The sequence below is a fragment of the Salvelinus alpinus genome, chromosome 26, assembly GCF_045679555.1.
Source record: "Salvelinus alpinus chromosome 26, SLU_Salpinus.1, whole genome shotgun sequence".
In the NCBI taxonomy this organism is placed as follows: domain Eukaryota; kingdom Metazoa; phylum Chordata; class Actinopteri; order Salmoniformes; family Salmonidae; genus Salvelinus; species Salvelinus alpinus.
This window is the reverse complement of record NC_092111.1, coordinates 5,975,157-5,992,524: the sequence shown is the minus strand read 5'-3', so window position 1 is coordinate 5,992,524 and position 17,368 is coordinate 5,975,157. Positions and strand designations below refer to the sequence as shown.

Below are 17,368 nucleotides of genomic sequence, written 5' to 3'. Positions count from 1 at the left end.
CATTATGACACTGTTAACTATTGCTCTTGCTGTATACTGTAGGAACAACAATCTGTACATATCCTATTCTGTGAAACATAATGTCATTTACAGTCAACTATCTAACCTGAATCAAAATCATGTTCCGTTCTAGACTCATGCTCATGTTGTGACAGCAAGAGGATTCTCAAGCATCCACGAGTATAAAGAGTTAACAGCATAGCATAAAAAGTATTCAAATCCAATATCCGGTCACCTCTTTAAAATGTTTGTTTCGGGTTTTCCAGCTCAGTGGCATATGTATTTCCCAGTCTCGGCTGTCTCTTTAAGACAACGATAGCTTTGTGTCTGATTAATTCAATGTAACGAGATTGGCATTGGAGAAACCTATTTTCCGCTGTTACTGTGGAAGTACCAGCTACAGAGAGTGTGAAAAAGCTGGACATTTATTTCCTATTGGTCATGATCATCGGATAACCCAATTGGCGGTTATCATATACTAGAGTTATAACGTGATACCGTTATTATAGGCAACGGATGTGGGGATTAAAAAAATATGGATTTAAATTAGCTGGAAATTAAGTCTCCATAATTTCATCATTTTTCTGTTAGAGGATTTACCAAAAGTCGTATTGGAGGAATAAGAATATTTACATTAAATTGTTTGGAGGGGAGTTTTATTCTGACTACACGAAATGTCTGAAAAACACGGTAAGCTTTTTTTCTCTTGTTCTGTTGCGTCTTTTATGTCAGCGCTGTAATTGATAATTAAGCCAATTCTTCCCCTCCCCCGCTGTCTATTCTCTCCGTTGGATTGTGATAAATGTGTACATTTGGGATAATTGTTTGACTATAGGTTGTTTTGGTGTTTTTTTTGTGTGGTGCATAACTAACAATTGGCTACTTGGTGACGTATGATATCTCTGTTTCCATCTCCGTTTTCACCTCCCCATGTCAACGTCTCCGACAAACTCATCCGTCTATTTATCTGCATGCCCTACATCTGTAGTCTGCTATGTTATTTTATTCCCAATAGGGTACGCTCTATTTAATTGCCTATGCATGCTCATTTATTTAAATACCTACAATGAAATAAGGGTTTGCGTGCGTGTGTTTGTTTCCCTGAGTGTGGGCGGATTTGCGTGCGTTTGTACAGTGTATCAGGGCGAATGAACGAGAGCGTGTGATGTTGGTAACATCAGAAATGCAGCACAATAATTTGCTTCATTTCTCTCTTTAACTCCCTTGGATTCACTGTATCCTAGGAGGTTATCAAGGTAAGAGCCATGCTACTGAGTGAGATGCCTCCCTAATTCTAAATGAAAGCCTATAGCACAGAAAACAGGTTTCGGTTGGGAAAGCCCTGTATAGAGGCCTGCGGTGCATGTTCATGGCATGCACATCACCCCATTGAATTAAGTTTATAGGCTATATAGCCGTATCACGTGATAGACACAAACAGACAGCTGAGGTTTTGTTGTATGTGTTGGAATAGACAGAACATTGTAATCCAATATGGATGATAAGACATGCCCGATATAATCGTATTGTTCATTATGGAGAGATGGCAACATGTATAGGACTATTCCCCCTCTCAAAGGAATCAGCTAATCCTAATTAGAGATCTACAACATAAGACATTTGGAATGATCAAACAATATATGTTCTTTGATGGTTTTCCATCACCATTAGACTACTGAGTAGTATGCTATCTGGGATATGCCTTAGTGGTGAATGGGCCATTAATTCAAAGAGTCAATACATTAGTGCATTAGGAGTTCATATGGATCTGATAGTGAACTATCACTTATCTCCCATTCATCCACTATTACCCTTCCTTTCTTCACTGTTGTCCTCTCTCCTTTGTCATTTGACTATCTCCCCCATTGCATCCTATGAATCAGATTTCCCTGTTTCACGTTCAGTCCCTGATGAGCGCCATGTACCCTTGAAAGGGGTCCCTCCCGCTGTGTCAGGATCCCATCCCCCTTCTGTGTCTGAGTGGTCTTACTCTGGCTGTGGTGACAGTGTTAGTGGGTTATGTAATGGTGTGTGTATCCCCAAGCACAACTCTCTCTCATCAACTGCTGAATAGGCTAGTCAGCATGCTGTGTATTGCTGTTACTGTACAAAGTCAACCTGGCTACTGTGTGAACGTGGTGCTTTTTGTTTCTCTTTGTGTGTGAAATGTATTCAACATTTTCACACTCTACATACGTTCGTGTGGTTTACATACCCGTAGCTGACAAACCTATTATAGTGCTTGTATTGCGTAAGCGGTGACCAAAATGTCAGAGTGATGGCTAGTTAGATAACATTTCTGCCGACTCTTCTCTCACTCACTCACTCACTCACTCACTCACATATTTATTTCTCTCTCTAATTTATTTCCATCTCTTCCTCTCTCAGGTCTGGAAGACTCCAATCGGCAGGCCATGTCCCAACCCATGCAGCAAATACAGCCCCCTCCATACCTCCCCTCCCAGGACCCTAACACGGGCCAACAACACTCCAACATGCAGCACCTCAACATGCAGCACCTCAACATGCAGCACCCCAACATGCAGCACCCCAACATGCAGCACCCCAACATGCAGCACCCCAACATGCAGCACCCCAACATGGGCCCTCCGCCCGGCTGTGGCCCTCAGCCCAACTACCCCCCTCCACCCCCGCCCCCTGGCTCCGATGGCTACCAGGAGACCCAGTTCCACAATGGCTCCTATGGACACCCAGGGGCCCCACAGGGCTACACAGTCCAGACCCAGGGCCCGGGAGGGGGGGTCCCACACGCCCCTGTAGGGTATTTTCAACCAGGATACCCTCTCCAGCTGCAACCCTGCACAGCCTATGTTCCTGTCTACCCCATGGCGTCGGTGAGTCAGTGTATTCATCTACGATAGCAGTAATTATTCCAAAGCATTTTGTGTTTGCCGAAAAGAGAACGAACCATACGAGGGTGGTATGCTCATCTGATTCTTTAGAACACTGGTGCTGGGTGGGCAAAAATATACAAGAACGAAAAGGCCCGCACAAGGTATAATGCTGCTCCCAAGTGTTTTACTTCTGCACCATGCTACATTCTGTAAGGGATAATCAACAAGGGGCTAATGCTCTAGAATACCCTTCAAGCCAATCAGAAACAAGTATTCAACCATGCCATGGTATATGTTTGTGTATCATCATGATGCAGTAGTAAATCACTGGGGAGCAGGCACAGCATTATAGTGACCTGGCATTTCCTTTCTTAATCGAATGGAGAGTGAGTCACCCACACAGCCAATTTCCATTGGTTCTTAGATTAAGCCTGTGGAAAGTAAACATTGGTTTGCTCCTCTTGAGGGTTACAGAGAAATCCAAAAAGGCTTTTCCAAGGTCAGTGGCCATAAAGAGATCAAGCATCTCACAGTAGGAGTACTGGTTTTGGATCAGTTTTGCCTTGTAGATCACAATGAATAAGATTACATTGACAAGGGGGGGACCTGATCCTAGATAAGCACTCCTAGTCTGAGATGCTTGATACATCTCTCTCTCTCTCACTCACTCGCTCACACAGGGACAGCCCTACCAGGGGATGCCCCAGGGTCAGATGGGCATGCAGATGCCCCATGGCATCGCCCTGATGGAGCCCCGGCGCCCGCCTCACGACTACCTGCCCATCGCTGTGCTCACCACCGTCTGCTGCTTCTGGCCCACAGGAATCATAGCCATCATCAAGGCAGTACAGGTTGGTGTTAGGCTAGCACAGAATTGTCTGCACAGTATGTTTGTTAGCTAGCCAGTCATTTTTAGGGAAATGATTGATTGTTTTGTTGTTTCTCTGTTTATTACAGTATTATGTTTATTTTTTTATATGCTGGCTTTGTTGGTTCACCTGATCATGATGCACAAGACTCTACAACCGTCTACATGATGTAATTGCAGCATTGTTTACACAGGCTAAAATAGATTTTTGCATTGAGCTTCCTTCCAATTTGTTTGAGTTGAGCTAAGCTGACAACCAGGCATAGATAGCCCTGCAAACTTGGGTCTTGAACCATTAGTATTATTATTGTTATGGTTGTTTAATTTAAGGCCTGATAAACTGTGTTTTGTGGCTTTTTGTGTGAGTATGTGCTGTTGTCAACACCACTCTCTCCCTCTCTCAACTAAATTCAGTTTAAGGTTCATTATCGGCATGAAATACATTCTATAAATATGGCCAAGCACTCCAAAAACCATAGTTTGTGAGGGGGAAAAAACATTCTTTCTCTCTCTCTCTCCCTCCCTCAGGTGCGTACAGCAGTGGCCAGGGGGGACATGGTGACGGCAGAGATAGCGTCCCGCGAGGCGCGTAACTTCTCCTTCATCAGCCTGGCGGTGGGCATTGCCTCCATCGTCCTGTGTACCATCCTCACCGTGGTAGTCATCATCGCCTCCCAACACCATGACGATGACTGGGAACCCTAATACATAACGCAGTGTGGCATCATGGGATATGTAGTTTTGTGTGGAGATTGAAGAATAAGAGCACCGGAATTCACTCTCTGAAACTGGTATGTTATATTGGGGGGTGTATATATGTGTGTGTGTGTGTGTATATACAGTGGGGAGAACAAGTATTTGATACACTGCCGATTTTGCAGGTTTTCCTACTTACAAAGCATGTAGAGGTCTGTAATTTTTATCATAGGTACACTTCAACTGTGAGAGACGGAATCTAAAACAAAAATCCAGAAAATCACATTGTATGATTTTTAAATAATTAATTTGCATTTTATTGCATGACATAAGTATTTGATCACCTACCAACCAGTAAGAATTCCGGCTCTCACAGACCTGTTAGTTTTTCTTTAAGAAGCCCTCCTGTTCTCCACTCATTACCTGTATTAACTGCACCTGTTTGAACTCGTTACCTGTATAAAAGACACCTGTCCACACACAATCAAACAGATTCCAACCTCTCCACAATGGCCAAGACCAGAGAGCTGTGTAAGGACATCAGGGATAAAATTGTAGACCTGCACAAGGCTGGGATGGGCTACAGGACAATAGGCAAGCAGCTTGGTGAGAAGGAAACAACTGTTGGCGCAATTATTAGAAAATGGAAGAAGTTCAAGATGACGGTCAATCACCCTCGGTCTGGGGCTCCATGCAAGATTTCACCTCGTGGGGCATCAATGATCATGAGGAAGGTGAGGGATCAGCCCAGAACTACACGGCAGGACCTGGTCAATGACCTGAAGAGAGCTGGGACCACAGTCTCAAAGAAAACCATTAGTAACACACTACGCCGTCATGGATTAAAATCCTGCAGCGCACGCAAGGTCCCCCTGCTTAAGCCAGTGCATGTCCAGGCCTGTCTGAAGTTTGCCAATGACCATCTGGATGATCCAGAGGAGGAATGGGAGAAGGTCATGTGGTCTGATGAGACAAAAATAGAGCTTTTTGGTCTAACTCCACTCGCCGTGTTTGGAGGAAGAAGAAGTATGAGTACAACCCCAAGAACACCATCCTAACCGTGAAGCATGGAGGTGGAAACATCATTCTTTGGGGATGCTTTTCTGCAAAGGGGACAGGACGACTGCACCGTATTGAGGGGAGGATGGATGGGGCCATGTATCGCGAGATCTTGGCCAACAACCTCCTTCCCTCAGTAAGAGCATTGAAGATGGGTCGTGGCTGGGTCTTCCAGCATGACAACGACACGAAGCACACAGCCATGGCAACTAAGGAGTGGCTCCGTAAGAAGCATCTCAAGGTCCTGGAGTGGCCTAGCCAGTCTCCAGACCTGAACCCAATAGAAAATCTTTGGAGGGAGCTGAAAGTCCGTATTGCCCAGCGACAGCCCCGAAACCTGAAGGATCTGGAGAAGATCTGTAGGGAGGAGTGGGCCAAAATCCCTGCTGCAGTGTGTGCAAACCTAGTCAAGAACTACAGGAAACGTATGATCTCTGTAATTGCAAACAAAGGTTTCTGTACCAAATATTAAGTTCTGCTTTTCTGATGTATCAAATACTTATGTCATGCAATAAAATGCAAATTAATTACTTAAAAATCATACAATGTGATTTTCTGGATTTTTGTTTTAGATTCCGTCTCTCATAGTTGAAGTGTACCTATGATAAAAATTACAGACCTCTACATGCTTTGTAAGTAGGAAAACCTGCAAAATCGGCAGTGTATCAAATACTTGTTCTCCCCACTGTATATGCACCCTGTGTACTGTATATACAGTACTGACCTGACCTACTGACTACTAACGGGTTGAGAACCAATCACACTTATATTCATTTGCCAAAACAAATAGGTACACATTATTTGCCAGTATTACTTACCATTTACACTCGGATATAATAGCGCTCCATAGCACTTATGGGGGAAACAGAGTACATACACAGAGGCATTAAAGGGCAATTCCACCACATTTCAACATAATTTTCATTATCTATAGCACAGTACCAGTGTCTACATATGTTAAAATGGCGTATGACATCATCAAAAGTATTTAAAAAAAATAACAACTGTGATTTTCAAAAACGATGAGATTCACAGTGACGTGGGGAGTAAGAAAATTCCCTCCCTCTGGCTAGAAACTCGTTGCAGGTTTTGAAAATCACCGTTTTTCTTACTTTTCCTCTTGCCTTGTGATGTCACAGAGAATCATTTTTTAGGACCTTCTCTTTTTAACCACAGATCACAGAAACGTGCCATTTTCATATATGTAGACACTGGTATGGTACTGGAGATAATGAATATGAGGTTGAAAAGTGTCAGAATTGCTCTTTAACTATGAATGACAGATGAATTTATGGTCCCCTTGAAGACCAAACCATGGATCACACTGTATCTTGATAAACTATTTAAGCCTTCACAAAACTGCCAAATAGATCACAAATCATGACTGACATTAGTGCCATATATAATTAGTATTGTGTAAGGAGGTTGTTTTGAATTACTTCTAATATAAATACTTTTATTGAATTGCGTTTAGTCATTTATAGTTTTTGATTTATGATTTTCATAAACACCCGCCATCTAACGATAGTATTTTTTCAAGTATTTATTAAATGGATTGTATAAGACTGCCAAACAGACGTGGGTATGGAGGGATACAACTGATCAGTATTCATTTTACACACAATCAAATGTAAAGTAAATTGAAGACATATTGTTGTCTTCTTATGAGATTAATATATGAAAATTGTGAAAAAAGATTGAGATTTTTCTGGTGAGATGAATGACATCTCTATTTAAAGTTGTGCTGGTGGAGGGATACACCATACTGTGTACTGTGTCCGTTTCTTTTTCCCCACCTTTTTTTTTACATGACATGGACTTCTTTAGCTACATTGACAAATTGTTTGTTGCATAAGATTGTTTAATACTTGTTCACTTTATTTATGTATGTATTTATGTGTATTATAATGTATTAGTTTATTTATAATATTTATTTTTCATAGATTATTAGCATGTCACCATTATGTTTTAGTTGATATCAATAGTTTATTGTACCCCTTATTGGCCTAGAAAACCTTAACTAAACTCAGCAAAAAAAAGAAACGTCCTCTCACTGTCAACGGAGTTTATTTTCAGTAAACTTAACATGTGTAAATATTTGTATGAACATAACAAGTTTCAACAACTGAGACATAAACTGAACAAGTTCCACAGACGTGACTAACAGAAATTGAATAATGTGTCTCTGAACAAAGAGGGGGTTAAGATCAAAAGTAACAGTCAGTATCTGGTGTGGCCACCAGCTGCATTAAGTACTGCAGTGTTGCCAGTTCTTGCTGTGAGATGTTACCCCACTCTTCCACCAAGGCACCTGCAAGTTCCCGGACATTTCTGGGGGGAATGGCCTTAGCCCTCACCCTCCGATCCAACAGGTCCCAGACGTGCTCAATGGGATTGAGATCCAGGCTCTTCGCTGGCCATGGCAGAACACTGACATTCCTGTCTTGCAGGAAATCACGCACAGAATGAGCAGTATGGCTGGTGGCATTGTCATGCTGGAGGGTCATGTCAGGATGAGCCTGCAGGAAGGGTACCACATGAGGGAGGAGGATGCCATCCCTGTAACGCACAGCGTTGAGATTTCCTGCAATGACAACAAGCTCAGTCCGATGATGCTGTGACACACCGTCCCAGACCATGACGGACTCTCCACCTCCAAATCGATCCCGCTCCAGAGTACAGGCCTCGGTGTAACGCTCATTCCTTCGACGATAAACGCGAATCCGACCATCACCCCTGGTGAGAGAAAACCGCGACTCGTCAGTGAAGAGTACTTTTTGCCAGTCCTGTCTGGTCCAGCGACGGTGGGTTTATACCCATAGACAACGTTGTTGCCGGTGATGTCTGGTGAGGACCTGCCTTACAACAGGCCTTCAAGCCCTAAGTCCAGCCTCTCTCAGCCTATTGCGGACAGTCTGAGCACTGATGGAGGGATTGTGCGTTCCTGGTGTAACTCAGGCAGTTATTGTTGCCATCCTGTACCTGTCCCGCACGTGGGATGTACCGATTGAGTGCAGGTGTTGTTACACGGGGTCTGCCACTGCGAGGACAATTATCTGTCCGTCCTGTCTCCCTGTAGCACTGTCTTAGGCGTCTCCCGGTACGGACATTGCAATTTATTGCCCTGGCCACATCTGCAGTCCTCATGCCTCCTTGCAACATGCCTAAGGCACGTTCACGCAGATGAGCAGGGACCCTGGGCTTCTTTCTTTTGGTGTTTTTCTTTAGTGTCCTAAGTTTTCATAACTGTGACCTTAATTGCCTACCGTCTGTAAGCTGTTAGTGTCTTAACGATCGTTCCACAGGTGCATGTTCATTAATTGTCCATGGTTCATTGAACAAGCATGGGAAACAGTGTTTAAACCCTTTACAATGAAGATCTGTGAAGTTATTTGTATTTTTACAAATTATCTTTGAAAGACAGGGTCCTGAAAAGGGGACTTTTCTTTTTTTTGCTGAGTTTACATTACATTTGATGACATTTGTGATGACTTGCACTTCCCAGCGTTGACATAGCACAGAAACTGACTTAATTACTTTGTACACCTTGGCTGATGTCAGCAGGCTTAGACTTGTTTTTATACACTCCAATAAAAAATTGTATAATTGTAGAAATAGACACATTTAGAACAAAAGTTGCTTGTCTAATTGAAGTGGTTGATCCATTTTCTAATTTCATATAGAGTAAAGTATTGCAGTACTAAGAAAAAAAGCTACACATTTGATGGAAAGTGCTTGGACGGACGCAAGATTAAAAAGGCTATGTAATTATATATAGGGCTAGTTGTAGTGTAAATTTGAGAAATTGCAGCTTTTGCAATGAATATTTTGCTAATATTAATGGTTATAATAGCCAATAAAACAGTATTATCTTAGTTAAGAGTTTATCAGAGTAAAAGGTTGTAGACAAAGAACTAATGTGCTATAGACAATACTCTGTAATGCATGCCATTGTGAGACATTATTACAATTCTCTCAGCTTTTCCCGAATTGTCTTATCTTTTGGTCATTTGGTCTCTAATCTAGCCTATCACTTTATGAGGTGTGCTGCCCCGTGTTAGAGAGCCAAGAGGGCCGTCGTGTAACAGCGTGAGCTAAGCAGAAATACTGACGGTGGCACTGAAAACTAATGTCTCTGAGGAGAGAGAAAAAAATCTATGCCTAATAATACAGCACACTAGCATTTTACTCTCCTCAACTTGTTTCTATTACCCCAAGCCCCCTCTATTTCTCTCTGTCTCTCTTTCTGATGTCCATTGCAAAATGGTGACCGTAGTTATCGACATATCTCTAATCTGCTTCTTCGTTTTCTTCTGTTTTCAATTCCTATGATAAAGTTATTCAGAGATATAAAAAATCAATTGTTTCTCATGAAGGACCATGATTACAGATTTGAATATTGTACTGGGGCATATGACGTTTTATTCCAAAAGTATTATTAAATTATTATTACTACTATGGTTATTATTCTGTTACATGGAAATCACCTTTTACATTTGATTATCATTACTATATTTATAATGTACATTGTATTTGGAGAATATGTTCTTATTCTGATAACAGTGTTCTAGAAATATGTTGAGTGCAAAGTAAGCACAGTACTGTGACCCGTAGTGCTGTTACTCACCTCTATACAAGATAAGTATTGGTATGGAATGTTCTTATGCTTTTTAGGCTCACTCCTAGCATATCTAGTTGTGTTTAGATCTACACTGTGCTCTCCCCACATACTTGTTTTGTGAAGCAGTTCTATGTCATATAAGATGACAGGCTGGGCAAATGCTACTGCTTCTTTGCAGTATTGATACCTTTTCTCTGAGCTTGTAAATGTAATGGATTGGCATTTTCAAATTGGCTGGCGAATCACAGTGTACATGTACTTTTCTTGGGGTTTATTTCTGTTCATGGATATTACACATGCATCTGTTGTGTATGGATTTAGTTGTTTGAATAAAAAAAAAATTTTGTGCAAGAGTAGGTAACAGTGATGTGTACTCTACAGCTATCTCGCTCTCTGTCTTTCACTCTCTCCCACTCTCTCTCTGTGGCCTTTCCACTCCCTACATCTCTTAGGTGCTTATTTATAGTTGGCCCGGATTCCTACATCCCTGTATCTCTCTGTCTCTTTCTCTCACTGTCAGAACATGGACGATCACTCAATATCTGGTGGGAGGAGCTATAGAAGGACGGGCTCATTGTAGCTGGAGTGAAATCAATGGAACGGTATCAAACACGTTTGACTCTGTTCCATTCATTCCACTCCACACATTACAATGAGCCCGTCCTCCTATTGCTCCTCCCACCAGCCTCCGCTGAGATAGAGGGAGGTGGTGGGACTAGGCCAGACCGTGTCTGTAGGATCACAGATGGTCATTTAGCCTCCCAAAGAGCGACCCAGCATCTCTGCGATCGTTTTGTCTGTCGCAACATGCATCTCTGTTCCACTACACCTCCCTGCCTCCCCTGAGCGGACCTGCACTGTCGCTCACTGTGTGTGTTTGTGTCATCGGGCCGAGCACCGGATACTTATGAGCCTATCACCTCAGCAGTTGCGTCAAGGCTGATTAATAACGATGGGTAATGAATGAAACTGTGTGCCACATGCGCCTTCTGTGTAGCTGTGCAGTCAGCCAAGACCAATGATTCATGTTGACCCCTTGAGCTTAATCCTTTCTCTGCATCAATGAATCTGTTCACTCTTGCCCCCACTCTCTTTTTATATCTCCCCAAAATCTTTTTATTTTTTATTTATTTAACCTTTATTTAACTAGGCAAGTCAGTTCAGAACATATTCTTATTCATACTTTGCCCTGTTTATCTAAATGCACTCCCAAAATGTCTTAGCATGTACCGTAAATTAATATCCCTGTCTACATAAGGACAAACCTCTTAAAGATATATATTTATTGTTTGTATAATTTTAATGCAAAATGTACACAAATGGGTACTAAATCGTGACTTTTACATTGTCAGTGCAAATATTCTATTGTCCTACAGTAACATATTATTTAAAGTGGAACGCATCAGCTTTTCTGTGTCCCAGTCTTATAATCCTAGGACCTTGGTTTTGATATACTGACAGAGACAAAGGGAGGCAGTGGTGCAGTGATTCCTCCTGTGGTGTAGGGGGCGGTGTGTGGAGTTTGGCAGCTTTTCAGATACCAACAGTTTGACATACACCGCACCGTAGGTCAGTAGAAGTTGGAGTGCTTTGGCCTGCAAAAAGGGATATGTTAGTATAACATAACAACAAAAGAGACTTCGTAATACTGTATTGAACACATGCTACAGTCTATAGGTAGGCTATATCTTAAACAGTGGTGGCTGGAGCCCGTCCTCCAGATTTCTCCCTCCACCAGCCTCCACTAATCTGGAATACCATTTGTTCAACATGAGGCACTAAAGAAAAATCCTTTAGCGAGCGGTCTACATTGTAACATAAGATTACAAGTATTATTGAAAGCAGTCTAACTAACCTGAGCTGGTAGTATTTGGTCTGGTACCAAAATGTAGTTAGTAGTGAGTTTGGTGTCCTCCCTTTGGCTGGTTGAGGTACTGCCTTCAGTCTCATCGTTCATCAAGAGGGGCCTTTCCTCATCAGAACGTTCATGAACACTTGACCCCACCGCCACAGGGTCAAGGGTCATGACCTCTGACACCAGGACAAGGTGGGACATTCTCTTCTTGAGTCTCTTCTAGGGAGTGAGTGAAAAGTGAGGGGAACCCGTTACAGTGCATTGTCTGCTAGTGCAACACAGAAACACTGAATGGTGATCATCACCAGATTGCCTTACGAGGCAATTGAAAGGCAATATACACCAAATAAAACCCTCCGATAGGCCTAAAACACAATATGTAATACTCAAACGTCTCCTATTGTCAATGTCCAATTTCATTTCAATTTTGCTCAGACAATTCCTTATAACAGTACAAAGAGATTTGTCAGTATCGATCTATGCACATTATATCCCATTGGCTTCCCAAAACAGAATGTCCCTACTGAAAGCCTTGCCAAAGAGAACACAGACACAAATCAATAGAGCGAACATGGTGACATCATGATGTACCTACCTGGGCCTCGTCTCCGACAAAGCTCATCTCCTCTAGAGTTTCAGTCAGTGTCCTCAAGCAGCGGGCCGTATCCCAGTAGACAATGAACAGCTGAGCGAGACGAGACACAGACAGACAGTTAGAGACAAACAAACAGAGACAGATGGATGAATGTAATGAGGACAGTTTAGATGACTAAAGTTCATATTTGGTCTAGAATGATCAACACAATATTTAGCGTATGGAGTTTCTGTAATGCACATCATTTCCTGTGTTCCGTTAGTGACACTCAAGGTGCGGGTCTATGGTCACTACCCCCTGGGCACACACTGGTTGAATCAATGTTGTTTACACGTCATTTCAATGAAATTGCATTGAACCAATGTGGAATAGACGTTGAATTGACGTCTGTGCCCAGTGGGTAGACTTGTTGTGGATTCATCTCATTCAGGTATCTGTTGATAGTGATTGATGCCGCTAATAAAGTCCCTCCCTTTTTGTTTTGACTTCCTACGAGCCAGAACATTTGTTACTGTCTGATTAGGATATAAAAGGGCCTATTTCAATTAAACTACAGAATCAATTCATCGATATATATCTTCAAAGTGTCTTGTCGTAATGATCGGTCAATGGATGCGGTTAGATTTATACCACAAAAAACAGTAAAGGTATTTAGAAGTAACCTCGATTACAAGAAAGTGAGTGTGATAAAAAGGTTTGACACAAAATGTCTTCCATCTCAGATTGAGCTGCCTATATGTGCAGGTTACTGTAGCCTACCTGTAGAGTTCCAGTGCAGCTCTGCACCCAGTCAGCCACGCCCACCAGCAGCATATGTTGGCTCAGCCTCTCATTCACCTGGATGAGTCGCACGTCAATGTTGATGTTTATCTGTAGGAAGATCTACGTGAATGTTCTTTGGTCTTAAAACTGTTTTCAGACTACAGTCCAAAATCTCTGGTGTTCAATAATGAACCACATAGGTTTCAAAGTGTCTGAATATTTATCTTCAATCCTCTGGTGTTGCATATCTATGTAGTCTATTCATTTGCTTCCACAAGCACAGATGTATTCCTATTAATATCGACGCTGTCACGTTCCTGACCTTATTTCTTTTGTTTTGTCTTTGTTTAGTATGGTCAGGGCGTGAGTTGGGGTGGGCAGTCTATGTTATTTGTTTCTATGTTTAGGGTTGTTAACGAGCCTGATATGGTTCTCAATCAGGGGCAGGTGTTTTACGTTTCCTCTGATTGAGAACCATATTTAGGTAGGCTGTTCACACTGTTTGTTCGTGGGTGATTGTTCCTGTGTCAGTGTTTGTGCCACACGGGACTGTTTTCGTTCGTTCGTTTCGTTCATGTCATTCGTGTGTTCCTTCCTGTTCGTGCGTTCGTGTTATATGTTCACAAGTTCAGGTCTGTTAACAAACTACAAAACAATAAACGACGTTAAGAGTTTTTCCGTCTTCGTCTTTCTTTAATAAAACAAACATGTATTCAACCCACGCTGCGTTTTGGTCCGATCCATACTCCTCCTCAGACGAGGAGGAAAACGACCGTTACAGACGCATAATTTATGTTGCTACCACAGCTCACTAATTTTAGCACTGCGATTAAAGATTAGAAGGCATTTTATAATTAGGCTACCCATTAAGACTATCTCTTCCTGCAGTGGGATTTCATTCATATTTTTCATAATTCATTTAAATTGTAATTAAAACTGCTGAAAATCAGGTGTTTCTATGTCAAACAGGCCCTCAGACAGCCAAATCACCAGTTAAGTTCTTTATTATCCTTGCTCCCCTCCAACACAAGGTCATAAATCCCCAGCTGTCAGCAGAGCCATACATTACCAGCTGCTCACTGCTCATTTACATTTTCATCATTGAGCAGATGTCCTTGCCCAAAAATCCATATGATATATTTTCCCTGCTCACATGTCAGCCATTGAAAACCATGCATGTTCGGTTTGATCACAACAATACGTTATCCAATAAACCACCAATAAGCCATTGGTTAAAAAAAACTTAATGACTTACCTTTTATTGAGGCTATGGTTATTATGTAATTATTCCATCACAACCATTTGATCATCTTTTCAGATGTACCGGAAAAGATGGCCTCGTTCACATTAGTCCAAAATGGTTCATGCTAATGTATTGACGTGTTAGCTAGGCCATTTCTGGGGGAAATGTGCAAATATTCTGTGCAGCACCTATGCACATTCGGTTTCTACAGTCTTTGACCTTTCCAGCTATGTAGAACTTGTCCTATTCGGTTGAAGTATCATAATATAGCATGTATGAGTATCCCTCCCTATGCAGTGACTTAGGGTGTACTGCTCAGACAACAGTGTTGCATGTGAAATTTCTGACCAATGCCCACTCAAAACCCACCCAAAAAGCCTGAAAACTAGACCAATTGTATTTTTATACAGCAAGAGAAGAGTTGCCATATTTATACAATTAACCCTTTTCCATAATGCTATTGAGCCAAATAAGGAATATCGTAGTAACCTGTATGACGTTAGAAGCAAGTTTAGTTTTCCTCAAAATAATAAGTATTGCGAGCTAGGACATGACGTAATAAAGGAATTTGAATATGTCGCAAGAGAAAAGACAATTTGCCCTTATTAAACTCGCCAGATCATTTTCCATCAATGGATGTCTATTTACCTCATTTGACTGCTATGGGTGTTGATTTATTTCGTTTGACTGCCATGGAAGTCGATTTACCTCGTTTGACTGCCATGGAAGTCGATTTACCTCGTTTGACTGCTTTGGAAGTCAATTTAGCTCGTTTGACTGCTTTGGAAGTCGATTTAGCTCATTTGACTGCTATGGATGTCGATTTACCTTATTTGACTGCTATCTCATTTAAGCAATAAGGCACAAGGAGGTATGGTATATGGCCAATAAACCACGGCTAAGGGCTGTTCTTAAGCATGACGCCTGGATACAGCCGTTAGCCGTGGTATATTGGCCATATAGTACAAAGCACGGGCACTTCCTGTTTGAGTTTCTGCCTTTAGGATGGGAGGAGCAAGATGGCGTCATGGTCAGATTTGCAGAAAGGAGGGTGGGGGAGGGCCTTGTAAGCACCCCGGAAGTTTGAATAGCAATGGTTGAGAGTCTTAGTAGTGCGAGTAGGGCAGTCAATATGTTGATAGAATTTTGGCATCCTAGTCCTCAGATTTGCTTTGTTAAAATCCCCAGCTACAATAAATGCAGCCTCAGGATATGTGGTTTCCAGTTTGCATAAAGTCCATTTGAAGTTCTTTGAGGGCCGTCAAGGTTTCGGCTTAAGGTGGGCTGTAAACGGCCGTGGTGATGACGGAGGAGAATTCTCTTGGGAGATAATATGGTCTGCATTTAATTGTGAGGTATTCTAGGTCGGGTGAACAAAATGACTTGAGTTCCTGTATGTTCCTAGAATTACACCATGAGTCGTTAATCATGAAACACAGCCGCCGGCAATGTGGGGAGTGAGAGGGGAGAGTGAACAAAGGATCTGCTCCAGGGAAGTCGTATTCCTGGTCGTAATGCTGGTAGTTACAGTGGGGAGAACAAGTATTTGATACACTGCCGATTTTGCAGGTTTTCCTACTTACAAAGCATGTAGAGGTCTGTAATTTTTATCATAGGTACACTTCAACTGTGAGAGACGGAATCTAAAACAAAAATCCAGAAAATCACATTGTATGATTTTTAAGTAATTAATTTGCATTTTATTGCATGACATAAGTATTTGATCACCTACCAACCAGTAAGAATTCCGGCTCTCACAGACCTGTTAGTTTTTCTTTAAGAAGCCCTCCTGTTCTCCACTCATTACCTGTATTAACTGCACCTGTTTGAACTCGTTACCTGTATAAAAAACACCTGTCCACACACTCAATCAAACAGACTCCAACCTCTCCACAATGGCCAAGACCAGAGAGCTGTATAAGGACATCAGGGATAAAATTGTAGACATGCAACAGGCTGGGATGGGCTACAGGACAATAGGCAAGCAGCTTGGTGAGAAGGCAACAACTGTTGGCGCAATTATTAGAAAATGGAAGAAGTTCAAGATGACGGTCAATCACCCTCGGTCTGGGGCTCCATGCAAGATCTCACCTCGTGGGGCATCAATGATCATGAGGAAGGTGAGTTATCAGCCCAGAACTACACGGCAGGACCTGGTCAATGACCTGAAGAGAGCTGGGACCACAGTCTCAAAGAAAACCATTAGTAACACACTACACCGTCATGGATTAAAATCCTGCAGCGCACGCAAGGTCCACCTGCTCAAGCCAGCGCATGTCCAGGCCCGTCTGAAGTTTGCCAATGACCATCTGGATGATCCAGAGGAGGAATGGGAGCAGGTCATGTGGTCTGATGAGACAAAAATAGAGCTTTTTGGTCTAAACTCCACTCGCCGTGTTTGGAGGAAGAAGAAGGATGAGTACAACCCCAAGAACACCATCCCAACCGTGAAGCATGGAGGTGGAAACATCATTCTTTGGGGATGCTTTTCTGCAAAAGGTACAGGATGACTGCACCGTATTGAGGGGAGGATGGATGGGGCCATGTATCGCGAGATCTTGGCCAACAACCTCCTTCCCTCAGTAAGAGCATTGAAGATGGGTCGTGGCTGGGTCTTCCAGCATGACAACGACCCGAAACACACAGCCAGGGCAACTAAGGAGTGGCGCCGTAAGAAGCATCTCAAGGTCCTGGAGTGGCCTAGCCAGTCTCCAGACCTGAACCCAATAGAAAATCTTTGGAGGGAGCTGAAAGTCCGTATAGCCCCGCGACAGCCCCGAAACCTGAAGGATCTGGAGAAGATCTGTATGGAGG

The 17,368-nt window shown here is 42.4% G+C and overlaps 2 protein-coding genes across 5 annotated transcripts in view; one reads left to right on the top strand and one right to left on the bottom strand.

Moving 5' to 3' along the window:
* Positions 1–36: 36 nt before the first annotated feature.
* Positions 37–10,455, top strand: LOC139554509 (proline-rich transmembrane protein 1-like). Of its 3 annotated transcripts, none has more exons than XM_071367345.1 (5): positions 37–690; positions 1,245–1,256; positions 2,389–2,855; positions 3,536–3,706; positions 4,252–10,455. In XM_071367345.1, exons 1-5 carry the CDS (start codon positions 675–677, stop codon positions 4,426–4,428), a joined length of 843 nt encoding a protein of 280 aa, XP_071223446.1. In that variant the 5' UTR covers positions 37–674; the 3' UTR covers positions 4,429–10,455. The 3 variants fall into 3 exon arrangements, with proteins under 3 accessions (XP_071223446.1, XP_071223447.1, XP_071223449.1); XM_071367348.1 differs by lacking the exon at positions 37–690 and adding an exon at positions 737–1,016; XM_071367346.1 differs by lacking the exon at positions 1,245–1,256.
* A 912-nt stretch (positions 10,456–11,367) lies between these two features.
* Positions 11,368–17,368, bottom strand: part of LOC139554505 (transmembrane protein 268-like) — a 33,654-nt gene continuing 27,653 nt past the window's right edge. For both annotated transcript variants that reach the window (XM_071367336.1, XM_071367337.1), the window contains exons 7-10: positions 13,309–13,419; positions 12,550–12,639; positions 11,955–12,173; positions 11,368–11,694 (exon numbers count right to left, since the gene is read on the bottom strand). In XM_071367336.1, the coding sequence (XP_071223437.1) occupies positions 11,524–11,694; positions 11,955–12,173; positions 12,550–12,639; positions 13,309–13,419 (591 nt within the window). In that variant the 3' untranslated portion in view covers positions 11,368–11,523. The remainder of the gene's footprint in view (positions 11,695–11,954; positions 12,174–12,549; positions 12,640–13,308; positions 13,420–17,368) is intronic.